This window comes from Ailuropoda melanoleuca, chromosome 14 (assembly GCF_002007445.2).
Source record: "Ailuropoda melanoleuca isolate Jingjing chromosome 14, ASM200744v2, whole genome shotgun sequence".
NCBI lineage: Eukaryota > Metazoa > Chordata > Mammalia > Carnivora > Ursidae > Ailuropoda > Ailuropoda melanoleuca.
This window is the reverse complement of record NC_048231.1, coordinates 16,394,443-16,421,725: the sequence shown is the minus strand read 5'-3', so window position 1 is coordinate 16,421,725 and position 27,283 is coordinate 16,394,443. Positions and strand designations below refer to the sequence as shown.

Genomic DNA, 27,283 nt, shown 5'->3' with positions numbered 1-27,283 from the left:
TGTGAACAGATTTTGAAAACATGCATTGATTTTAATATTGGAAAATGGGAAGATCAAAATGGCTATTGGTGTTAAGTAAATTCTGCTCTGTCCATATGAGGGAATATTATGTATTCGTCACAATTTTTCGTAGAATTCTTAACGATATAGACCATGCTGATACCTCAAGTTAAAGCAAAAAAAAAAAAAAAATCACCCTATGAAACTACAGAAAGCAGATCCAAATTTCCTTCAACACACGCACACACACATACATACTCATGAAGGGCTTGGATCACTTTTATCATCCAAAAAAGAAAACGTAAGTTATTATGAGACGTACAGATGCTAGGTGAGCTTAAAACCTGTGCAATGAGAATGAAGTCAGAAAAGAAAGGATGCTTGGAAGAACATTTCAAAATCAGTTGCACACGGAGAAGATGCTGAAGAGAGGGAGGGCACAGAGCCGAATGCAGGGTGTTGGGTGTAAGATGCCAGAGACAAGTGGCACAGGGAGATGGACATTCCAGGAAAAGTGTTCTCCTAGAAAAATGTCCTAAGAACCCAGTAATTTTGACATTTCCAAATAGAATTCTGGAGTGTTGTTATGTTTTTTTCATCTGAAAATTCTTTTTTTTTTTTTTAGTTTATTTATTTATTTATGAGAGAGTGAGAGAGCAAGCATGAGCAGAGCAGGGGGAGGGGCAGAGGGAGAGGGAGAAGCAGACCCCCCCACTGAGCAGAGAGCCTGACTCAGGGCTTGATCCCAGGACCCTGAGATCATGACCTGAGCAAAAGGCAGATGCTTAACCGACTGAGCCACCCAGGCGCCCCTCACCCCAAAATTCTGAAAGAAACATAAACCATTTTTGGCAATCCCTAATTAGAAGACTCAGTACGTGAAAACAGCCCAGAACTAGGTCTTCACGTCAAAAGACTCAAATATTCTTCTGGGGAAGAAAGCATTTTCCATAGTTCCTGGTGCTTGTGGAGGCTGGGCTATAGGATACTGGGGCTGCGCCCTGCAGTGTGGGCCTGCCTTTAGAAGAAGCCACAGAAGCCAACCTTGGCTTATCATTTCTGACTCCCTTCTGCTGCTATCAGGGGTAGAAGATGCACAGGGACTAAAGAAAGGGTGGGGAGGGAAGATACTGGGGCAGGTCATGCTAGTATTCTCTGGTCCCTGGAGTCTTTGAAGAGCCTTGCCTTCCTCCTGCACCTCAGGGGCAATGGAGGTCAGACAGGCAAACAGTTCCCCGTAGGACTGAATTCACTCCTGCCCCACACTGAGCCTTCTTCCTTCCTGCCCTGCTCCCTGGCCTTAAACATCAGGCCTTTCAAATTAGACATGAGCTTGCAGCTTATAAAAACACTACAGAGTGAGAAAGGTCTTTATGATAACTAACAGCTTCTCCAATTACTGCCTCTGTCAATGTGCCAAAACCCTAATAAAAGAGGCTTATTAATAATTTATAGTGGAACAGCAATAAAATAAACAAAATGTACACACTTTACCATGTTTAGTATAAACTGTATAGCTTAGAGATTAGTGAATGGGAAGGAAAAGAAATATCAGATTTGTTGAATCTTCTCTCTTTTGGCAAGGCCACCCCTATTTTAAACATCATCATTTTCATCATAAGAGCTAAGTTACTGAATGTTCACCATGTGCCATGTATCAGATGTCCTTGGTCTTGATGTGCATTATCTCGTGTAATCTTGAGCAAGCCCTCTGAAGCAGGTTCTGCTGTTACCTCCATTTTACAAAAGAGGAAACTAAAATTAGATAACTCAAAGGGTAAGCAATTGCACAAAACTCACAATTGCACTAAAAATACCTACAAAGTGCAGGGCCAAGATGAGAACAGGGAAGTTCTCCTCCAAGTGCACGTGGTATACTTTTCCCAAATAACATGGTTTAACATATGAGCCCTTGCAGTAGTAATGTCAAGCACTTGTAAGTGAGGTTTCATATCTCACTCCTTACCCATTACTCATGGAAGCAGATACTGTTATACTCCCTTTCAGAGATGGAGAAACCAAGGCTCAGAGGGTTTATAGTAATTGATTTGCTCAAGGTTACATAACAGTTGCAGAACTGGTACTCTTGTTTTAAAATCCATTTTCTAGGGACGCCTGGGTGGCTCAGTTGGTTAAGCATCTGCCTCTGGCTCAGGTCATGACCCCAGGGTCCTGGGATCAAGTCCCACATCGGGCTCCTTGCTTACCAGGGAAGCTGCTCCTCCCTCTGCTTGTGCTTTCTCTCTCTCTCTCTGACAAATAAATAAAATCTTAAAAAAAATCTATTTTCTAGTTTTAAAACTAGTAGGAAACAGTCCCAGTTATCCTCAATTATCCTTAATTATTAGTGGTTTTTGAAAATATAATTAGATACCTCAAATTCTGACAACAGTGACTATCCAGGAATTGATCATACCAAACTATAGCAGCTTTTCCTTCTTTGCCTTAAATTTTATTCCCCATTTGTTAACAACATGCATGCTAATATCCTTCACCAGAGCATATTAAGGAAGTGGGGGGAAAAGCCATCCTCAATCAGTTCTGTTTCTTAGCAGGTACAGTAAAAGGTGGTAGGAACATGAAACTAATTTTAGATTCCTGGTGGGTTTTGTTTTTACATGTAATATCAATTCCTTATTTCATGGATAAACCAAAAAATGGTAGCTATTGTGATTTCTTTTTACACAAAAGCAAAGCATCATTGTTAATTTATTTTGAAAATAGCAAAAGGGACCACTACTTAAATGAGAGATTTATATAAAGAATAACAAAACTCTTAAAGCTTCTCATCTTTCTTTCCAAAGGATTCCTGCTAAAAATATAAACTGTCTCCTTAAATAATAACAACTGACCCTCTATTTTAATTATTCTATTCTTACTTTTGTGGTTTTGTCTAGAAGACACCCAGGACCTATGCCACAACTACCCCCACCCACCCAGCTCAGTCTTCCAAGGACGTACGTTGCTAGTAAATAATCAAACAATTTAGGACTCACTTAGATGTGGCCTCAGAATCTTCTTTACACAGTCCTCCAGACAGCCACTGCCAATCAATCAGAAGTGACAAAGAAGATGAAACTATTTTCAACCCCTGTTCTAGAACAGTACAATCCAACAGAATGTATTGTGATGATGAAAATGTTCTATAATCTGGATCACCTAATACAGTAGTGATAGCCACACGGCTCTGAAGGCTCTGAAGCCTCAACCAGATCTGGCTGAATCTTATGTGTACAGACTTATGCCTTGCTAGACTTTGGCCCAAGCAAATCATTTCTAGATTAAATGACTTAAGAAAGCCTCTGGTTCTTCCTTTCAGTATCCCAGTTTTTTTTCTAGGATGGGCAGAAGGAGCCACTGAATTAAAATGGACCCAAGCATCAACTGTGGCCCTAGAAGCACCTTGCCTTGACTAGGGAAGATCTAAGGGCAGGGTAAATCTCCCAGCATTGGGCCAGGCCTTAAACTCTATAAGCCAGTTAGGCTTCACAGCTGGGGGTCCTCCCTAACAGGACAGAAGGATGATGAATACGGCTGTCACCAGGCTGCATCTGCTTCTCTGGCCATCTATATTTCTCCAGGTAAACAAAGTTTCATCAGATGAAGAGAAAGTGGAAAATGGCATACATATATCTGATTTTCAATAACGATGAACATTTCATGGTAAAGAATTTTAAAGAAGGACAGAATTACAGCACATAAAGACACAGCACCAGTAACAAAAGAGATAGCTCATCATTTTTTGTTAGGAATATTAGGCTATGAGGTGGAGATTGTAGCCACTGGGCCAGGTGGCTTCTCCGGGTCAAAAACCAGAGTCTCTGCTACTAAATCTAGGCTGGCCAATTCATGAATTCGTGCCATTGGTCACAACAATCTGGGAGACAGGTGGGATAGTTTAAAACCCATTTAAATTTCTGAAACTATGACAAAAAAACATACCTTGCTGATAATGGATATCAATATCTTTTTGTGTGAGAAATAGTACACATCTATAAGAACTGTGTAAGGCTGTGTTTGGACCTCTAAAACATCCTATCTTATTTAATTTTTATAAAAATACAAAACCTTTCAGGTTCACTACAGTAACTAACAGTAACAACAAAGTCATATTATTAGCACTAATGATAGCTCAATTTAAGAAGCACTTAATTTTTGCCAGGCGTTGTTCTACGTGTGTGTTTATATATAAACTCATTTAATCTTCAAGATAACTCTGTTAGGTAGAATTATTGCCCTCATTTATAGATGGGGAAATTGGGGTTGAGAGGCAAAATGACTTGCCCAAGAACAAATAATTGTCACATGTCACCCCCTAGTTTCAATTCTGGGTCACCCTGATACAAAATCCCCCAACCTTGTAGTTTCTAGGCACTGTGTTACTCCCACTGCCTTGCCCCAGAACCTTGAATTTAACAGTTCCATCCGTGGACCAGCAGCATCTGCGATCCCTGGGAGCCTGATAAACACGCAGGCTCTAAGCCAGTCTCAGCCCCAGGGCAGGAAATCTGCATTTGACAAGATCCACGGGTAATTCACGTGCAAGTTAATGTCCAGGAAGGACTTATTACAGGAGATGGTGGAAAAGGAAAGAGGATTCAAAGGTTCTCCTGCACAAAGCTCAGGGGATCTTGTGAAGAGTAACATATAAAACACCCAAGGGGAAGGAGTAGAGAAGATAATTCCATCAGGAAATTTAAGATTTTACTGTTTCTCAATGTTGTCCTGATGCTCAAATGTTGACATGAATAATCATTCAATTTGCCAAGGATGCAAAGGTGGATAAAATGGTTTAGAACAAGGTTCAGAAAACTCTGAGTCTACTTCTAATGCTGCCTTGAGAAACAGTGGTCATTAAAAAATAACCAAGACATTTAAGCCTAAAAACAATGAACTTGTTGAATATTCTTCCACCCCTGCCTTTGTCGAGCTGGTCAGCTAAGTGAATGACTGCCTGTGGGAAAATCTAGTCACAGGATCCCACTGCCTAATAAGCCTTAGGCAAATGCTTCACCCCTTGCTGTCCTCCTCCTCCTCTGCTCCCACTCTCCTGGAGCAGTGTACCCAGAGGTTCCACTCCCGTTCCCTTCTTCATGTCCATTGCCACAGTGACCTCAGTGCATTTTTTTCTTTTAATACCAAAACGTTGTTTATTTTAGAACCAGCCTTCCGAATAAGGCAGGTGAGCAAATATCTGAATGTGTGGGGTAAGGACACATTGCACGCATTCCATCTAGACAGGTGTTTAAATTACAGCGGGAATAAATACAGGTGATGGATTGAAAAGCGGGTAGGAGAAACACAGAGAGGGAGGCCAATTTCCGGCGGCTGGCCCGCCCAAGTATTACTGCTTGTTACTGCTGTTTGCTAAAAGGAGTGCTGCTGCCAGTGCTATAATTAAAATATGATGGCATTGCCCTGATGGCTTCCCAGAATATACCCACCACCCACCCAGATACATAACTTTTTGGTATCCAAAGAGGATCCAGGGCCAGGCCTAACTAGATCACTGTAGCTGTAGTTGGCACGCTCTAGAAAAGCTGCACACCTCAATGCTCAAAAGAAGTCCAAACCTCAGAGATAATCCAATAAACATCCACTGCATTGCCTACCATAAACAAGGCCTCAGGTAAGAGCCCAAGGGTATAGGGAGGGGAGTGGGGGGATGGGGTAACTGAGTGATGGGCATTAAGGAAGGCACAGGATGTAATGAGCACTGAGTGTTAGATAAGACTAACGAATCACTGAACTCTACCTCTGAAACTAATAACACACTATATATCAATTAACTGAATTAAAACAAATTTTAAAAAATCCTAAAGGGATACACAGATTAAAATGTGGCCCCTGCCCTCAAGCCATGAGGGAACTGGTAATCTAGTAAGTGAGACAAGACACCTAGACAGATAGCAATAGTTAAGGCCTCTAGAAAGAGATAATGCCCTAATAAAAAAGTGAAGGAAATTCCAAGAAGACCTCTGAGCTGGGCCTAAAGGATAGGAGGAGGATTTCTTTTTTTTTTTTTTTTTTAAGATTTTATTTATTTATTCGACAGAGATAGAGACAGCCAGTGAGAGAGGGAACACAAGCAGGGGGAGTGGGAGAGGAAGGAGCAGGCTCATAACAGAGGAGCCTGATGTGGGGCTCGATCCCATAACGCCAGGATCACGCCCTGAGCCTAAGGCAGACGCTTAACCGCTATGCCACCCAGGCGCCCCAGGAGGAGGATTTCTGACGGGAGCAGGGTGGTGGTGGTTCCTAGAGCAAAAAATTATAAGTAAAAATGCAGAGACAGATAAGCAGGAAGAATAACTGAAAAACAGGAAGCAGTCTAATCTCGCTAAAGCTCAGAATGATAAAAGATAGGAAAAGAAAGAAAAATGGCTCAGTGGGATCCCTGAATGCCACACTAAAGATTCTGCTCTTGACCTAAGACATAACAGTAAGCTTGCTCAAGGGTTCTGATAGAGTAGTGCTATGTCAGAATTGTGGTGTAGGTAGAGAAATCTAGTGCTGTTTCCGTGGGGTGGGGTGAAAGGGGCTATTAAGGAAAATTAAGACTTGTGGAGAGCCACGGCAGTCAAGTGAGAGGTACCAAGTGTGGGATGCAGGATACACCATTGCTGGGCTCCTCTCACTTCCCTCCTAAGCTCAGGAAGAGAGCTGGGCCTTGGAGCTGGAGACCTGCTTTGTAATCTGACGATAAAAGCTCTTGAGTTCATGTGTTCATTGTTCATGGTCTCTTCTTGGATCAGCCCTCTTTTGGATGTATCTTCCCATGCAGTTGGTAAGGCAAGATGGCGCTGCCTGGCATTTTAAGAAGGGAAGGTCAGAGAGTGGGCCTTATTGCAAATACACCTTTTCTTAGATTTATCTTTCCATGCCTCTCTTCAAGAGAATGGTCTGAGGATCAGGATTAGGGAGTGTGCCTGGGGGGTAAGGTCTGACTAGATGGCTTTTGTCTAGGCCTGAGGCCAGAGGCGTGTTGGGCAAAAAAAGACATTGGATCATACACTCTCTAGCCCAAGTCACCAACTAGGAATTCCACTCAGGAGTCTGGAACCAAAAACAGTAATGCAGGCTTCGGCCTGAAGGATCCTCTCTGGGCATCTTCTCCTGAACCTCAAGGTAGTGACTATGGAATCCTGGATTCCAGGCACCATTCTCCCTAAATCAGTGTTTAACGACCATGTGTGCAGTAATTTCCAGGTCCACCATGGAACCACAAAATCAAACAAACTGGTATTTAAGGATGGTGAAGTTTTAGTAGATATTGGAAAGATGACACAGGTTAATGAAAAAAAATAAGATGCCAGCATCCAATGTGAGGCCCTCAAGTTCTCCACCAGATCAATCATAAACCACCTGCCTCTGTGTACACATGTGCTATCAGTCCGTTAAGGACAAGACACTCTCCACGCACAGCAGACCATGAATTCTCCATTTCTACCAATGTAGCCCTCCGCTGACTGGGGCTGATGGGTTTTCATATGACTTTTACCTTTCTTAACATAGTACCAAGGTTTATCATTGCTGCTTGGGAAAATACAACTGGCAAATAACTATGCCAGGAGGCAGGGATTATCCCCAACATGGAAACGAAAAGATCAGAAGCTTAATTTGGTGTTTTATCATTGGCTCTAAGAAGGTCCTTCAAACCACTTCAGCACAGCAGGATCCTGAAATCCTGTTGCTACCACCTTGCACTTTACTTCCCAATGTCAAACTTATTTTTTTAAAAATAATCTCCCTTAACTGTAAAGAAGCCTTGTCATTAAACTGCTTCAAGAGTGTAGTGGTAGTGGGGCGCCTGGGTGGCTCGGTGGGTTAAGAGTCTGCCTTCAGCTCAGGTCGTGACCCCAGGGTCCTAGAACTGAGCTCCCTGCTCAGCGACGAGTCTGCTTCTCCCTCTCTCTCTGCCTCTCCCCCCCACCCCTGCTTTCTCCCTCCCTCTCTTCCTCTCTATATAAATATAATCTTAAAAAAAAGAAAGCATAGTGGTAGGGCTGAAAGAGCTTCATGCCATGATTTATATTGTATTATAATTGCAGGTTTATGAGCCTACCTTGACCCACAAATTACTGTATCTCATTCATTGTTGTATCTTCAGAGTTTAGCCCAGCAGGCACAAAAGCATTTATATACTAAATGAAGTGGGTCTCATCTAGTCCCAAACACACACACACACACACACACACACAGCCTCTAGCTAGTAGTTAGTTTCACCAGTGAGTGGAAAAGTGATTAATGTCACTGGAAGGCCAGAAAGGAAATTAAAGGTTCCAAATTACCTCTTTTTACAAATACCACAAGGGAGGGACTGCTTTGGAATAATGGGAAATAAAATAATCAGTGATTAGAGAGAGGTAAGTGTTGCTCTTGCTAGTGCCCTGCATAATATTAGAGATGAGTTTTGCCTGGTCTTGAAGCCTTGGGCAAGAAATAAGAGCTTTGCATATAGATTTCGCTCCTTGTCTGCACAATGTCTAAACTGTATGTTTTCTTCGTGGCACTGAAACTGCAAAAGGCTGACACTCCATTTGAAATTGGGTTGCATACGTTCTCTAGTATTTCTCCAGTGATGAAAATCGTCTAGTAAGTATGGATGTGGCACTTTTGGTTTTCCTTTTCTTTTATCTTGAGTGAAACAGATCTTGAACCTCAGGTTCACTAGGCTGTTTGCAAATGTCATGTATCTTACCTATCAAAATGGAGATTGGGAATTCAACATGAAAGACCAAATGATACCTTAACACGTGAGCCAACTGGTGGCACAGTGCTCCCAATGCAGTTACAGTCTTGGCACAGGTCAAGTGCGGTCTAGAGATGGAGCTTCAGAAGATTATTTCATAATCCAACAAATATTTATCAGCGACTCTGTGGCATTCTTTTCAGGATTGAGCACAGAAACATGAAAAAACCCCACAAAACAAAAATCCTTGCTTTCATTGAGGTTACACCCTAGTTGGGGGACAGCATTGAAATATATACAGAATGTGTGAAGCAAAGGTGATCACAGATTTGGAGTGATCATTTTTGGCCAAATTATCAATATTACTGGCCATATGCTACCTTAGAGTTTTCAGAGGTTCTTAACTTGGAGATCATGGGTCCAAAGGGCATCAAGAGGGAGCCTAGTTGGGGGGTGTCTATGAACCCTTTGAAATTAATGCAAATTTCTAAGTCTGAGTGCACTTTTTTTTTTTTCCCCCAGAAGAAGATAGCTCTCATGCAACTCTCAAAGTGATCTCTGACTCTGAAAAGGTTAAGAATCACTCAGGATGATATGAAAATTTGTCTAAATCTGCATTCATAAAATCCTCAGAACTACACCAATATCATCTTGAGAATAATAGTCTCTGTGTCATTCATATGCAAAGGCTCATCAGAATATGACCAGATCAATTGAGCCTGCCCCGGAAACTTTCACTCCCCTGACCATGGGGCTCTGAGTGATCTGGAATAGGGAAATGCAGTGGCAAGTCCTTCCTGACTTGTTTTAGTGTATGTAGTAGAACTAAAGGCAGTCCTTGAACAGGAAATACCAGTGGACCAAGATTCACTTCACTCAAGATAAAAGAAAAGGAAAACCAAAAGTGTCAGATCTGTATTTACTACATCATTTTCATCACTAGAGAAATATTAGAGAATATATTCAATCAAGAAGATAAAAAAAAAATCATCCTTAAACAGCTACCTTTTTAACCATTCTTTCAAGGGCACTTCCTGAGAATGTATTAAATCATCAGCCACACCAACCAACATGTTTTACACAGCCTCAACTACTGTATCAGTTTCTGGATGCCAATAAAATGAACCTCAAGAAATTTACACTCTGATCACCAAGAGATATGAGTTATAATGTTAATTAAATTTTAAAAGGGGTTGGGAAAAGCTGGGAATCTCTGTAGTTCTAATACATTAGCACTAAGTTCACTTGTCATATATCCCCTCTCCGCTGAACACTGTCATTTACATAACACACATATGCATATCAACATTCAGTGCTCCCAAATCCAGAAAGAGTTCCAGATTAAGATTTGAGACATTCCCGGGAAACCCTACAAAACACCCAAATTGCTTGATAGAGTTTCCAATTTATACATTTGGTTTTCATGAGTCAGTGGGGGCTGCCACCACCACAATAAATCAATCCACTCTTTCTGCATCTCTGCAGATTAAGAAGGCTGAGTTTTGCCTGCTCAAAGGATCAATTAATTTCACCATAAAATAATCTGATGAAGGGGCGTCTGGGTGGCTCAGTCGTTAAGTGTCTGCCTTCGGCTCAGGGCGTGATCCCAGGGTCCTGGGATTGAACCCTGCATCAGGCTCCCTGCTCAGTGGAGAGCCTGCTTCTTCCTCTCCCACTCCCCCTGGTTATGTTCCCTCTTTCACTGGCTGTGTCTCTGTCAAATAAATAAATAAAATCTTAAAAAAATAATAATCTGATGAAGAGTTCACTCAACAAATACTCATTTACTCAACAAATTACGGATAATCTAGACAAAGCCAAACATCTCTCAAACTGCTTTGAAGAGTAGAGAAGCTTTTCTCATCACAAAAACAGCAAGTTCAGTTCCCCGTCTCTCTCGCAGGCTCAAGCACCGGTGTGGCTAGCACTCTGAAGCCAAGTGCAGCTGATGAGAGGTTAGAGTCCTGATTCACACAGGAGGACGCAGGAAAACACAGAGGGGAAGAGCACGGCACCAGAGGCATTTGGGTTTGAGTCCTGGTTCAGCCACTTGCCATTTGTGTGACCTTAGTACACTCACTTATCCTTCCAGCTTCTGTTTTCTTCATCAGTAAAAAGTAAGGATCTACATCCTAGGGTTAAAGAGGTAATGCCTATAAAGTGCTTAGCCCAGTGCCTGGTGCAGAACAGACATTCAGTTGATGTTGGCTGCTTTATGACAAAGGGCAGCTGTGGTACTGTCAATGAAAAAACATGAAAGAGCAAGAGTTTTAAAAAAGAATATAAAACCCAGCAAAACGCACAAGAGAAATTCTTTTCAACTTAGAAAGGATGTGGTAAGTGCCTACCTAGTACAAGGGTGCTGTGCTAGGTGATGGATCAGAAAGAAGTGTCATTGCAGATTATAACTCAACAGGAAAGAAAAGATGCAAAATCAGTATCATAGGTTTACTACATAGAGAAACTAATAAGGGGCTAAAGGAGCATGGAAAGTGCTGGGTTCTTCATTCATTTCTTTATTCAAAACTGTATTGAGTGCTTACCATATACCAAAGCTGGAAAAAGATGAAAAATGGGTCCCCGTCCTCAACCAAGTAACTCACAGTCCAGTAGAATAAGCACATTTACTATTACCCAGGAGTCAGGTTCTGGGGCAGCATAGGACACTGGCCCCAAAGAGCTCACCATGGCAGGAGACAGCTATCTGGACACAGAGTGTGTGGTGCGTGAAATGACACTCATCCGAGTGAAGGGGCACCTGCTGGGGAACGCCAGGAGAAAGACATGGCTGGCTGCCGACTGACCCATGAGCACTCAGAGGCGCCTCAGCCCCTCCTCCCATCCTTGGAATGTGGGTTCCACTTGCCTTTCCTGCTCCCAGAGGCTGCTCTAAGGACATGGCCTTGAGATGATGATGTACTGAAAACACCCACACAGTATACATGACTGAGCCCAGTTAGGGCCTCTATAAACTTTTAAGACTTGGTGGCAGGTGTGGGGATCCATTAATCTTGCTGCCACCCAAGACAAGCCTCGTATTTAAGCTCCCTTTGCTAGTATTAAAACTGCCTGCCACCTACCAACCTAGAGTGGCCTGCCTCTTTCTTTGGTCTCTGCCTGCCCTGAGTACAGGGGCCAGTTTCAGGTTACACCAGGAAAGCTCCCGAGAGGGTTGCAAACCAAACAGCATCTATGTTGAGCCTGGATGGATGAAGTTAGGCATGGTGACAGGGGAAACATTTCCCACGAGAAGATAGCAAACAGTAAGGCATGGGGATGAACAAATCCTGGGTGAGTTGCACAAAAACACGCATGATGGAGAGGAGAGACTGGAGAAGTAGCCTGGAGCCAGATTCTAAATAAAGGATTTGAATAACATTTAATAGCTTGGGCTTCACATTGTAGGTAAACAGAAAGCCCCCTCCAGATTCTTGAGCAAAGGAGTCTTATCACCAGACCTGTGATTCAAAAAGATTCCTTTACAGCAAAGACTAGGGTGAACAGGAGACCAGCCAGAAAGACTGTTTCAGAGGTCCAGTTGAGATAATTAAGGCCTTAAGCAGGACAGCTGACATGAAAGTAAAACAGGGAAGATATATTTGAGACATTATGGAGTCAGAATCAACCAGACTTGGCAACTGCCTGGATGTAGAGAGAATGAAGAAGCAAAGAGAGACAATGATAAGTTAATCTTACCTAAATCCCATACCTAAATCCCAAGGAGAACTGCAGTGTCACCAATACCAACAGAGAAAACGGAGACGAACAAATAGGTTTTAGATGTCTTGAATATTTTTTTGAATATTTTCAAAATATGTTTAAAATATGCTGCATATCTTGGATGCTGGTAATACAGTTAGGTGGAAATGTCTGACAGCTGGAAGTCTGGACTTGGCACTCAGCAAAGAGGTTCACACTAAAGATGCGTATGTGGAAGAAATCCACAGAACAGTACCAGATGGAGCTATGGGAAGAGAACATTTACCCAGGGGGAAACTGTATGTGGAAAAAACAGTTGTGTTGCGCCCTGACTCCAGAGCTATGCTGGAGAGGTACGAAGAATGGGAAGAAAAGGATACCCAGGCATCATCCCACTGTCTTTAATCGGGGAGAGCCAGTCTTATATATTTGAGGTCTACTTGCCAGTGGCTTTTAAAAAATGTTGCAAATGGAACCTAGTCTTCAGGGGAAAGAGGAGGATAAGCTCCCAGGGGAATCACTAAAGGGTTGGAGAAGCTAAGAAAAGTTTTCAGGTAGGAGGTGGTCAATAATAGTGCCACATGCTGAGGGAGAATGAGGATTAAAAATAGGTGACCGAAGTTGGCAATTCCAAGGTCATTGGCAAACTCTGAGAGAGCTGGACAAAATGGTAAAAGACAAGGTCAGACTGCAAGAGTCACTGTGAAGGGGACGGGGTCAGGGGCACTGGGGCAGCAAGGGCATGTTACTTTAAATTTGGCAGTGCAGGAAAGACAATAACTTGAGGGAGTGGTAGGGTGAAAGAAAGGTTATTTCAGAACAAGAGACCATACAGTAGGCTAAGGAACTAAGGAACACTGGGGGCTGAAAGCCTTGAGAGACACAGAAAAGCTAGGGAACTAGATAGGATCAGCTGGAGCGAGGCCCTGGAGCTGGGAGGCACAGGGATCCGGGAGGAGAATTAGTCTTGATACTAAAATTACCCCATTTTACAGAGAAGGAAATTAAGGCACAGGGAAGTTAAGTAACTTTGCCAAGGTCTCACTGACTCAAGAGCTCCTGCTTTTTCCATTTATCCTTTTCTGTTTCTAGAAATGGGAAAGAGTAATATATAGCATACAAAAAAGTGTAACTTTTTCTACCCAGAAGGAATATAGAATCAAAGGAGCTAGACTTAGAAAACCACCACCAAGCCAGAACATAAATGTAAATGTGTCTGGGCATGCTAAGGAGGAAGGAGAGGAGTTCCCAAACACCCAAGCTTGTGATAAACTGGGTGCCATCCGCCTCAGTTCTGGAGAACACCCATCGTCATTTCAGAAATTCAGCTCCCTCTCTGCCAATTTCACCTTCAAACTGGAAATTCTGAAAGTAAGATTCACTCAAGGTCCGCCTTGGCAGCTTTTGAGGCAGAAAAAATGATAGAGAATTCCTTCACATCTGAATGAGTGAGAGGAAATGAGGAGCTGGTGGACACGAAACATTCCACGCCACAGCGTATGCCCTTCTCTAGAACCGCTCTAGAAAAGTACCAAGGCAAGGAGCAAAAAATGAAAGAAACGGAATGGTTTTCTTTTCCACTCCCCATCTACATGAAAAATGTGAGAAGCAGAAAGTGTCTCCTCCCTCCTATGTATCTGTCAGCACATTTCCAGGAGGCCTGGCCACATCCCGGGCACTGGCTGGCTGGGGAAGAGAGACTGACACAGCACATTCGCTCGCCTTGGAGCCCTCGCCTGGGTGGTCTGCTGTTATTCCTTTGATTAAACTCCCAGGCTGGAAGAGCTGGAGCTGCTCCTAATGATAGCTGGGTCCTGAAATCTCACACTCGCCTGCAAAGAGAGGGCCGGTGCTCCCTCTGAGCCACTGCCTCCCACTCCTCACCACAGAGCCGGGCTCCTTCGCCACATTCTGCTCGCTACCAGCAGTTGACCACAAAGGGCGATGTCCGTGAAGAGGGCTGCAGTGGTCACGCACACCGCTCCCAGCACTGAGTGAGGCAGATACAGTGAGACCGAAGCGCTCCTCCAGGGCCCTGTCAGCTACCACAGCGCTGCCTATCACAGGCGAAAGGTGCTCCCAGAAAACCCTGCTTTCAGGGGTGTACACATTGACTTCCAAAGAACCCCATCCCCAAAGGACAGCCAGCCTCTCATGTGCCAAGGGGAAGAACTAAATTTGACCTGCTCTCTGCTCAGATTTGTAGGGTACTTGTTGAATAACCTCCACTAAGAACATGTATCTCTTTCAAGCATTATTTCAAGCGTGCGCATGCTGGCACAAACATTTCTGAAGCGGCCACTGTGGCCACTTCGTGTGGCAAGGAGAGTTTGAAGTTCTCACGTGTTGTAGGCTATAAAGGAAGTTACATCATTAAAGAAGTAGTGAAAGTAATCACAAGCTAAATAAGGGTCTGTTCTTAGCCATCCAAATCCATAACAATTTAGCCTCTAATGTAAATTCTGGGTACCTCCAAGTTTTATTATAAAATTTTGGGGTTGTCAAGAGTACTTTGCTTCTTTACTTTGGGCTAGCTTACTCTTCCTCGGCATCTTCACCAGTGAGCGGGAAGGAAATGGGGTGACACACTGCCTCACCCTCCAACCCACCCTCCTCCAGGTACCCGAGTGATCAAGCCAAAAGGCAAAGCCAACAGTGTCTCTGTGCCCACCCCCATCATCGAGGATATGAAGAGGAGTACCTTCACAGAGAAAGCTCTCCTTAAATCAGACTTTGTCTTCTCTTTCAGTTTCCATCCTAGCTGTTCTCTGCTGATTCCCTATCCTCCAATACTACTAACCAGCCTACTGTTTCCCTACACACATACAGGCGAGCTTTAATTCTGGGACCTGCCCTCACCCTTCTTCTGCCACCCACTTGCCTACCTTTAAGATTCAGTTTCAATACAATCTCTTCCAAGAAGGCTGCTTTGGCCTCCTCACTCCCATACACAGGCTGGGTTAGGTATTACCCCTTCTGACACTTCTGTTATTCCCTAGAAATATCTCTTTTGTGCATATTCCATGCTAGTACTATCATGTGTTTATGTGGCTGTCACACTTACCAGATTGTGAGTTATTTCATGCCAAGGACTATGTCTTATATCATCCCCATGGCTTAGTACCAAAGCCTGGAACATTCCTAAGAGCTTAATAAAATGTTTTTGAATGAATAAATTAAAAAACCACATTTGAATTAAAAGTTTTATGAAAACTACCACTAAAAGCTTTAATGGGGTAAGCAGTTGAAATTACAAACAAAATAAAATGATTTTTCAAAAACAGACCCAAGGACTTCAATTTTTTATACTCATCTTCCAAAACACAAATAATTAAAAAATTTGTGTTCCTTATGCAGTGGTAGGTCTCAACACCTTACCCGGAAAAAGCAATGTAAAGATACATCAGAATTTGTGGGATGTGATGAAAGCAATACTCGGAGGAAAATTCATAGCTTTAAATACAGTAACAAACAAGAGTGAATGAATGTAAGTTTCCCACTTAAGAGACCGGGAGGAAACAAAATAAAGCTAGCAAAAGCAGAACGAAGGGAATTAGTAAAGATAAAACAAAACAACCAATTAGAAAGTATTAAAACACCAGAATGAATAAATTTATCCAGAATTACCTTAACAAAAAAAGGGAAGCAGGGGAAGAAAACATTAATCCTACTGGATTAAGAAAGAAAGAAAGAAAGAAAGAAAGAAAGAAAGAAAGAAAGAAAGAAAGAAGAAAGAAAGAAAGAAAGAAAGAAAGAAAGAAAGAAAGAAAGAAAGAAAAAGAGGGAGGGAGGAAGGGGGAGGGAGGGAAGGAAAAAAAACACAAAATAAGAATTGGAAGTAAGGAAATAATCACAGATATGAGGAAGAAAAAAGCATTTGAATTACTGAACACAAAGCTGCTTCTGATGAAGCTACCTTGAAGGTTTCATGGCCCAAGTTGAGAGAGAAGGGCAGGGCTGCCCCCAAATTGGGTCTGCACCCCCACTAGTAAACACATGGGCCAGAGCCCATATGAAGCCATTGTAATAGGTTATTATTTACGAAGAAGAATAAAAGAATTTTCCAAATTCCAAATTAAGGAATTACTTGCTCCAAGGGGAAGGAGCCAGAAAACATATAATTGAGTTTTTCAATAACCCAGTTCACTTTGGTGACACTATATTTTATCTAAAAACTACTTTTTCAAATCAAATTAGAAATAATTTGTTACTAAAAGCCTGAAATATCAATGTTTCCAAATATATGGCATTTAGACTTTACAAAGTAGTTTTTGCACACTATCTTCAGGAGCCTACTGCATTTACCCCATCAACAAAGACCCTGAGGTTGAAAGTTGAGTGAGCTGTCCAAGATCACACAGCTGGCTCGTGGTGGCGGAAGACAGATGGCTAGTCCAGCTCGCTTTCCACCACCCCACCCTGCTTATTACATACTACAGCCCCTCCCTCAGTACTGTACCGAGCACCAACCACCCTCTTACCAGACTCTAAAAGTTAAGACTGACATCTAATGGCAAGTTCAGATCCCTACGTACAAGAGTCTGATAGACTGTTAATTCTCTGGCACTGAAGTTCTCCTTCGACAAGAAAGATGGGCTGAAGGAAACGATTTTCCCATTAGGATACAATCACCCTGGAGTCCCACAGGATCAGAATCTTGTCATTTTGCAAGCTTTGCAGCTTACCAAATGACAGAAGCTGAAAATATGTAAACACTGATATTGGCTATGTTTTTTACTATGACTGCAAAGAAAATTTCCTAATGTCTTAGTGGTTCTAGCTGCTCATTTATAAACTGGAAACATACACTCTTGTCAGTGACCCAGTGAAAAACGGGTAGTGGATCACTGGCCCTCTCCCTTCCTCAAAGCCCCTTCACATTTCCAAATTCCTTCCCATTATACCATGGTCATGACCTTCTAGTACCTTCTTCCTATCACTCCATCTGTAAAATCTAACTCGCCCACCCCCCTCAAGTCTCAAAACTGCCCTTGTAAGATTCTTTGCTTTCTATTTCAAATCAGACCTCCTCATCTACTCCCTTTAAATGGTTAGGGATTTGAAAAAGAAAATTCATTACAGCCTCACACACTGGGATGAGGCTGAAGTAAAGTTAAAGCTTACCTTTAATTTTGGTTCTAAATTTTATACAGAGAAGCAGGGCACCACCAGGGAGCAGCGTGTTGCCTACTTTTAACATGTGCTCAAAGTAATAGTCAGCTTCACTTTTTTCTAGACTTGATTATCACTACAGCGTTGCCGCTAATTAAGACTGATGTACCAGAGATACAGCAAAACGTAACTGTGGAGTTCAACTATAATAATTTCTTTGGAGGACTTCGATGCCATTTTGCATAAAGGAAAGGGAGAAGATATGGCTTCTACTTCTAGTGAAATACCATGGGGATGATCAGCAAGGAGGGCAGAAACAATCCCAAAGTTCTTGTGAAAGTCTCATATAACTTCATTGTGTTGTAAACTTGTTATTATATCTATAACTTAAGGTCAAAACTGTGGTATCTATTTCTATCTATCCAGCTTCCCAAATGACCTTGATTGTAACACTTCTTTCAGCCTCAGTTTCCCCCATCTGTAAAATGGGCAGAATGACATGTGTTGACTAAAGGTGTACTGAAATACTTCATTAGTCGGTAGCCATAAAACATCCTGACAGCAAGAGATGAAAGGTGGTACAGTTTAAAAAAAAAAAAAAAGTAAAAGGTAATGTTATGGCATTCTGGTAAAAGGATTTCTAAGACCAGAACTCACTGGAAAATTTTACCAAAGAATGAAGTTATTTTTAAAGATCCTTTAAAAGTCTATTTGACAGCTGAACATTCAAGTCTGTTTATCCATGAAATAAGTAAATCAGAGTTACTAGCAGACTTAACTTTGGAATACCTGTAACAGAAGCTCATTTTCTTTAAAGATGAAGAGGAACACTCTCATTCTTTAGCTCACACCAACTAACACTCCCTCAACAAGCATCAACATACAGGAGATGAGCAGAGGCAGGGAAGGACAGAGAACCAGGCCTGTCCTTATGACTCTCAGGACCAAAGAGCTCTTTGGTCCCCCAACTGTCCATACCTGCTGGGTGAGGAGACTGATGTGGGTGGATGGGGAATACTGCCTGGCTGCCTGCTTCTCAGCCAGCCGCTGAAGCTCGGCCGTAACCATACTCGGGTTATACCGTCTACTGTACGGAGAGCCATCTTCTTCCTCTCTCTGAGTTTTAGCCATTCCCGAGTGCAGCTTGTTCGGATGGCATGAACCTGCTAAAAAAAGAGAAAAGTTTTTACCCACTTAGGAAAAAAGCCCTTAGGGCGACGACAGAGAACTCTCAGCCAACAGATACTTTACTGAATCCCAGGGATCTTTGACAACTTGTTACAAGCATTTATGAACATGTTTTTGTTTACAACGGAAGCTTCACACACACAAAATTTCATCATATGCAGTGGGGAACAACCACTCCTAGAATTTACTAATCTTAATAAATAAAAAAGTGTAGTTTTAAAACTCATTATAATTCTTATTTTTCTTGTAATGGGACTTTACTTGTCAGTAGTCTATGGCACCCACTGTCAAATAAGCCACAATCCTTCTTACCAAGCTCAAAAGGGAAAACAGATATTAATTAGAAAAACACCAATAATCTTATATTGATGAAATGATTCATTTTCCTTTCAGATTTAAACGCTTTTCTTCCAACTGTGATATCAAGAGAGTTCTATTATTTTTAAGCACTGAAATTCTGGCAAAAAGAAATTATTTAATACAAAATCAAGGTTCGTATTTTTTCTATGATGGAAGTCACACATCTCACTGAAAAACAAAACATTTAAAACCCAGAAAACACTATGCTTCTTTTCTGTCTTATTAATGTTTATATAACTGTGATCATTTGGTATAGACAACCTGGTGACACTGTTTTTAAAAAATCTATAACTCTTTCATGTTTGCTTTATTGTGAAATACATAGAAAATTGTACAGCAGATGTGTAAGTTATAAAGAATACTATGATCAACCGTGAACGTACTCCCAACCCAAAACCGTTATCACCAATTAATGTGCATCAATTATGTGCTCCTCTTGAGACATCACTTATCTCCCCTTATCATCATTCCCTTCCTTTTAAAAAATATCTTCAATAATGTGTCTGTGTGGGTTTGTGCCTGTATGCATAAACGAAATACTAGATCACTTTGCTTGGTTTTGAGCTCTACAAAAGTGCTCTTACTGCAGTAGTTTCCTGAGATTGGCTCTTGTCATTCAATACCACACTTTCAAGATTCATCCTTGCTAAGCGTAGCTTAAAATGCATTAATTTATTGGCTGCTTGGTATTCCATTTTGCAAACGCACTACAACTCAATTTTCTCTTCCCCCATCCATGGATATTTTTGTTATTTCAAGCTTATTGCTATTGTAAACAGTACAGACGTGAACACTCTTGAATACATCTCCTGGGGCACGTGTGAAAGAACCTCCTTGTGTATATGCCTAAGAATGGGATTGTTGAATCACAGAGTATGTAAATCTCAAATTTATGTGATAACACCAAAGTGGCATTTTTTTTACAACCCCACAAACAAAATAGGAGAGTTCCTGCTGATCCACATCCCCTCTGACACTCAGTATTGTCAAGTATCTTAATTCTTCCCACTTCTAAGAGGATAAAAATCTCATTGTAGTCTCCATTTACATTCACTAATAATGACGCTGAGCATGTGTTACATTTTTTCTCATACCACTGATCATTTTTCTATTGGGTTGTCTTTTCTTATTGATTTATGGGAGTTTTGCTTATGTTTTCACTTGCTGCATACCATACAATCTTAAAGATAGTCTTGTTTATTTTACCCTAGAAGTTTTTATTAAAGATTTATTTATTTTAGAAAGAGAGAGAGGGCATGCATGTGTGCACGCGCCCAAGTGTGGGAGGGAGGAGGGGGGAGAGAATCTCACACAGACTCCCTGCTGAGTGCGGAGCCCGATGCGGAGCTCAATCTCACCACCCTGAGATCTTGACCTGAACCTAAATCAAGAGTCAGATACTTAACCGACTGAGCCAACCAGGTGCCCCTATTTTATCCTAAAAGTTTTAAGTTTTGCATCTGAAATTAATCTTATACATAGTGTAAGTCACTGACCTACTTTCATTTTTTTCTCTGTATTATTAAGTAATCATCCCAGTACCATGTATTGAGAAACCCTTCTTCCACTATGCACAATGCCATCTTGGATATGTATCAAAGTTCCATCTATCTGTGTTGTCTCTAATTCCTATTCTTTTCCATTGTGCATTTGCCAATACTAAACTGTCTCAGTTATCATATTTTTATACAAGTATAATAAGGTGTTCCTCCACTTTATTTTTGTTCTTTCATAGGTTCTCACTATTCTTGGCCATTTAGAATGGGCTTGTCAAGTGTAACACCAGAACTGTTGAGGTTCTGGCTGGAACTGTATTGAATCCAGGGATCAATCTGATGAGAACTGAAACATTTAGGACAATGATTCTTTCAATCCATGCACATAGGCTATCTAATCTATTTTATTTAGGTTTTCTCTAATGTCCCTCAAAAAGCCTTATAAAATATCCTTTCTTTCCTAAATTTATCTCTAAATTTTATTCCTAAATTTACTGTTTTCTTGGTGGTAACTGTACACAACAATGTGAATGTACTTAATGCCACTAAACTATAAACTTAAAAACTTAAAAATAGTTAAAATGGTAAATCTCATATATATTTAACCACACTACAAAAAGAATTGCTTTCTAACTTTGTTGCTAATATACAGAAAAAGCTACTGATTTTTAATATTGATCTTACAGCCATCACACTGCTAAAATAATTATTTCTAAAATGTATCTGTAGATTACTTTCAGCTGTCTATGCAGACAATATATTATCTGCAAATAAACAAAATTTCCTCCTTTTTGACCCTTACGCTTTTAATTTCTTTTGTCTTACTATGCTGGTTCTGGTAAAACATTAAATAGAAGCAATATTAGTGGGCATCCTTTCATGGCTCTTAATGTTAAAAAGAATTCTTTCGACATTTCCCCATTTACACTGATACCTCTTGTAGGATTTTGGCAGATAGCCTTTTTCAGCTCAAGAGAGTTTCCTTCTCTTCCTAGTATGCTGAGAGCTTTATCATGAATGAGTGTGGAATTTTATCAAATTCTCTGCATCTACTAAGATGAATATGGCTCTTCTCCTGTAATTTATTGATGTGTCAATGTCGTTTTAACATTTTCTAATGTTAAGCCTCTTCTGCGTACCTTGGATAAACTTGTTCATGGTGTCCTATCTCATTCCTATGTTGCTAGATTTGGCTGGCTTATATTTTGATTATAGTTTTTGCATTTATGTTCATAAATGAACCTGGAATATAATTTCCCTAATACTGTCCTCAACTGGTTTTGTTACTAAGATTAAACTAGGTGTCCAAAATGAGTTGAGTATTTTCTTTTCCCATTCTTGAGAAGAGTTTAAGATTGTAATTATCTGCCCCTTGAAAGATTATTAGAACTTACAAAATTATCTGGGCCTCAAATTTTCTTTGTGAGATTTTTAACTATTGTTTCAATTATCTTAATACTTACAGGACTGTTGAGGCTTTCTTTATCTTCTTGAGTCAATCTTAGGTAAGTTATACTTTCATATTTGTCCATTTTGTAGGTTTTCAATTTTATTGGAATAAATGGTTAACAGTATTAAACTGTGATCACAAAGACAGCATGGTACTGGCACAAAAACAGACCCATAGACCAATGGAACAGAACAGAGAACCCAGAAATGGGACCCTCGGCTCTATGGGCAACTAATGTTTGACAAAGCAGGAAAAAACATCCAGTGAAAAAAAGACAGTCTCTTCAATAAATGGTGCTGGGAAAATTGGACAGCTATATGCAAAAGAATGAAACTTGACCACTCTCTAACACCGTACACAAAGATAAACTCCAAATGGATGAAAGACCTCGATGTGAGACAGGAATCCATCAAAATGATAGAGAACATAGGCTGCAACCTCTTTGACATCGGCCACAGCAACCTTTTTCATGACACATCTCCAAAGGGAAGAGAAACAAAAGATAAAATGAACTTGTGGGACTTCATCAAGATAAAAAGCTTCTGCACAGCCAAGGAAACAGTCAAAAAAACTAAGAGGCAGCCCACGGAATGGGAGAAGATATTTGCAAATGACACTACAGATAAAAGACTGGTATCCAAGATCTACAAAGAACTTCTCAAACTCAATACACGAGAAACAAACAAACAAATCATAAAATAGGCAGAAGATATGAACACTTTTCCAATGATGACATACAAATGGCCAACAGACACATGAAAAAATGTTCAAAATCATTAGCCATCAGGGAAATTCAAATCAAAACCACACTGAGATACCACCTTATGCCAGTTAGAATGGCAAAAATTGACAAGGCAAGAAACAACAATTGTTGGAGAGGATGTGGAGAAAGGGGATCCCTCCTACATTGTTGGTGGGAATGCAAGTTGGTACAGCCACTCTGGAAAACAGTGTGGAGGTCCCTTAAAAAGTTAAAAATTGAGCTACCCTATGACCCAGCCATTGCACTACTGGGTGTTTACCCCAAAGATACAGACGTAGTGAAGAGAAGGGCCATATGCACCCCAATGTTCATAGCAACACTGTCCACAATAACTACGTTGTGGAAGGAGCTGAGATGCCCTTCAACAGATGACTGGATTAAGAAGATGTGGTCCATATATACAATGGAATATTACTCAGCTATCAGAAAGANACATGGATGGGAATGGAGGAGATTATGCTAAGTGAAATAAGTCAAGCAGAGAAAGACAATTATCATATGGTTTCACTCATTTATGGAACATAAGAAACAGGAGGGAGATCGGTAGGAGAAGGAAGGGAAGAATGAAGGGGGGTAACAGAAGGGGGAATGAACCATGAGAGACTATGGACTCTGGGAGACAAACTGAGGGCTTCAGAGGGGAGGGGGGGTGAGGATTGGGATAGGCTGGTGATGGGTATTAAGGAGGGCACATATTGCATGGAGCACTGGGTGTTATACGCAAATAATGAATCATGGAACACTACATCAAAAACTAAGGATGTACTATATGGCGACTAACATAACATAATAAAAAATTATTATTAAAAAAAAACAGTATTCTTTTTGTCACCTACGCAATATCTGTTTGTTCTATAGCTTTTCCATCCCTTTTATTATTTATCCATGTCTTCTCTCTTTTCTTGATCAGTCTCAGCAGAGATTTGTCCATCTTATTAGGGTTTTCAAAGAACTTTTGGCTTTGATATTCTCTAGTGTGCTTTATTTCTGAATTCTCTGATTTTTTGCCCTTATCTTTATTATTTTTTTATTTTGATTTATAACGTTTTGTTTTTATAATGTCAGAAATTAAATACTTAGAAATTAATATTCAGCCTTTCTCCCTTTCAAATGAAAAATTTTAAGGCAGTAAATTTCCCTCCACACACTGCCCTTCATTGTTCTCCATACACCTGGACATGCAGTTTTCTCATTATCATTCAGTTCTAATACTTTTACATTTATTTCCATTATGATTTCTTCTTTGCTCTTTATTTTTTTTTAAGGTTTTAATTTAAATTCCAATTAGTTAACATACACTGTAATATTAGTTTCAGGTATACAATATAGTGATTCAATGCTTCCATACAACACCCGGTGTTTGACTCTTTTTAATCCTGAAATTCATGAGGATTTGTTATATACTGTACTTTTTGTTATTGCCATTCAATTTAATTGCAGTGTAGACAGAGACTGTCCCTGTACAATATCAGTTCTGTGAAATTTGTCTTATTTTATGATGTAGGGGATGACTGGTTTTATGAATATATTATGAGTCCTTGAGAAGGTGTTTTCTCTAATTATTAGGTACACACTTCTATGTATGATCAAGTGATAAATCTTATCAACTTGTTCAAATCCTCTTTATCTTTGCTGACTTAAAAGAATCTGTTTAGTTTATTAGAAGTATGTAGAAATCTCCCACTAAGACAGTGGATTTATAGACCCTCATGTACTTGTATCAATCTTTGTTTTATATATTTGGAGGTTATTTTATTGGGTGCACTTAGAACTGTTTTATCTTTCTGCTGAACTAAACCTTTACCTTTTGTCTTATATAATTACTCTCTGTAAGGAAATTTTATATCTTAAAGTCTATTTTAGCATATGTTAATATAGCTATACCATGTTTCTTCTGGTTGGTATTTACGTGACATTTCTTTCTTTATCCTTTTACTTTCAACCACTCCTTGTTCTTCTCTTTAGGTGTATCTCTCTCTGGTAAGCAGCACACAGTTGGATTTTCAAAAAAATCAACTTGACACTCTTCTAACAAGTTCAACCCATTTATATTTATTTGATTCTTGACACTGGGACTTGGTTTGCTATCTTTTAAGTTTCGCTTCTCTTGCTTTTTCAAAGCTTTCTGCTCAATCCATTTTTCTTCTTCCCAAAGGTTTAGAATTTCCATAATTTTACTCTTTTGGTGGTGACCTTTGAAATTTCATACTGTAATTTATCCTTAAAAAGTCGAAGTTAAATCATATCCTACTCTCACTCTCAAACTATTCAATAACCACAGAAAATTTTAACTCAAATCACTTGCAGGCTATTATTGTCATTTACTATATTGTTGTCTACTACTGTTTAAGCCATTCAGAATATGTTCTCTGGGGGCGCCTGGGTGAAACAGCGGTTAAGCGTCTGCCTTCGGCTCAGGGCGTGATCCCGGCGTTATGGGATCGAGCCCCACATCAGGCTCCTCTGCTATGAGCCTGCTTCTTCCTCTCCCACTCCCCCTGCTTGTGTTCCCTCTCTCGCTGGCTGTCTCTGTCTCTGTCAGATAAATAAATAACTAAAATCTTTAAAAAAAAAAAAAAGAATGTGTTCTCTGACCACTATGGAAATAAGAGAAACAGACAATTAAAAGAAGGACAGAATGCCAACTATCTGAACATTAAACAATATACTTGGTGTTATATGCAACTAATGAATCATCAAACTTCACATCAAAAACCAGGGATGTACTGTATGGTGAATAACATAATATAATAAAAAAAATTATTATAAAAACAAACAAATAAATAAATAAACAATATACTTATAAACAATCCATGGGTCAAAGGATAAATCACAACAGAAATTTAAAAATATTTTTGAACTGACTAGCTCCTTCTGTTCCCTATCCCTCTCTGGGAAGTGTGAAAAAGGAAGGTTTTTTAAAGAAAGATTTGATTGACACAGGGTATTGGAGACATTGATCTTACCGAATTTCTCTCAAATGGGAGAAAACAGTTCAAACCAGAACATTATTGATTATTATTACTATTGATCTTAGAAGATTAAATCACAAGAATAAGCACTCAGAAATAGCACACACATACATGCCCATATTCATAGTTACGACTTATTAAAGTAGACATTTAATATCTCTGATTCAAGCTGCATATTATAATATTCATTTCATTTGAAATCAGATACTAATTAAGAAATATAAGTTGACTATTTACAAAACATAGTTTAGCTGTAACTCATCTTAACATGGATATTATTAAACTGTTTAAAAACTTGATGAACGGTAAGGTATTTACCAAACTAATCTACAGATTCAACACAATCCTATCCAAATCCCATCTGCCTATTTCTGCAGAAATTGACAAGCTGATCCTAAAGTCCATGAGAAAACGCAAGGGATCCAGAGTAGTCTAAACAATATGGAAAAAAGGAACATAATTGAAAAAATCACTTGTGGTTATTTCAAAACTTACTACAATTCTACAATCAAGACAATGTGGTACTGGTATACGGCTAGACGTATCGATCAGTGGAACAGAACTGAGACTCCAGAATACACCCTTACATTTATGATTAAATGATTTTTGACAAAAATGCCAAGACAATTCAACAGGGAAATAATACTAACAAATGGTGCTGGGACAACTGAATATACATGCAAAAGAATGAAGTTAGACCCTTACACTACATCCTACACAAAAGTTAAATTCGAAATGGATAAAAGACCTAAATGAAAGAGCCTAAACTACAGACTCCTTAAAAAAAACATGCATATAAATCTGTTACCTTGGGTGAGGCAATAATTTTTCAGATATGATACCAAAAACGTAAGCAAAAGAAAAACAGATAAATTAGATGTCATCAAAATAAAAAGCTTTTGTGCTTCAAAAACATGAAATGATGACCAACAGAAGGGAAGAAAATATTTCAAAATTACGTATCTGACAAGGGACTTGTATCCAGACTACATAAAGAACATAACTCAACAACAAAAAACAAATATCCCAATTTAAAAATAGGCAAAGGATTTGAATAAATATTTATCCAAAGAAAGTATACTGATGGTCAAAAGCACATGAAAAGATGTTCAACATCATTAGTCAACAGGGAAATGCAAATGATAACCACAAAAATGAGACTACTTCCAACCCACTAGAATAGGTAAAATCAGAAAGACAGACAATAGTAAGTGTGAGCAAGGATGTGGAGAAATTGGGACCTTCATGCATTGCTGGAAGCAAAATGATGCAGTCACTTTGAAAACAGTTTAGAAGTTACTAAAAAAAAAAAAACAAAAAAAAAACCAACCAAACAAACCATGAAGTTACCGTATGACCCAATGATTCCAGTCCTATGTATACATCCAAGAGAAATGAGAACATAGGTCCACACAAAAACTTGTACACAAACATTTATAGCAGCAGTATTCTTAACAGCTCCAAAGTGAAAACAACCTAGATGTCCATCAACTGATAAATGGATAAACAAAGTATGGTATATCCATCCAATGGAATACTATTCAGCCATAC

General features: G+C 39.9%; 1 protein-coding gene across 40 annotated transcripts in view; it reads right to left on the bottom strand.

The window, feature by feature from the left end:
- TTLL5 (tubulin tyrosine ligase like 5) overlaps positions 1 to 27,283 on the bottom strand; it is a 279,806-nt gene that overhangs the window by 138,170 nt on the left and 114,353 nt on the right. For 34 of the 40 annotated variants that reach the window (XR_004620456.1, XR_004620457.1, XR_004620449.1 and 31 more), the window contains one exon: positions 18,482 to 18,669. Coding sequence is in view for 31 of the 40 variants with exons in the window: in XM_034643119.1 (XP_034499010.1) it covers positions 18,482 to 18,669 (188 nt within the window). In the remaining 9 variants the exon portion in view is untranslated. Of the gene's footprint in view, positions 1 to 1,687; positions 1,734 to 2,996; positions 3,044 to 18,481; positions 18,670 to 27,283 lie in introns of those variants that run through there. The other 6 variants (XM_034643095.1, XM_034643115.1, XM_034643105.1 and 3 more) reach the window with 3 other exon arrangements.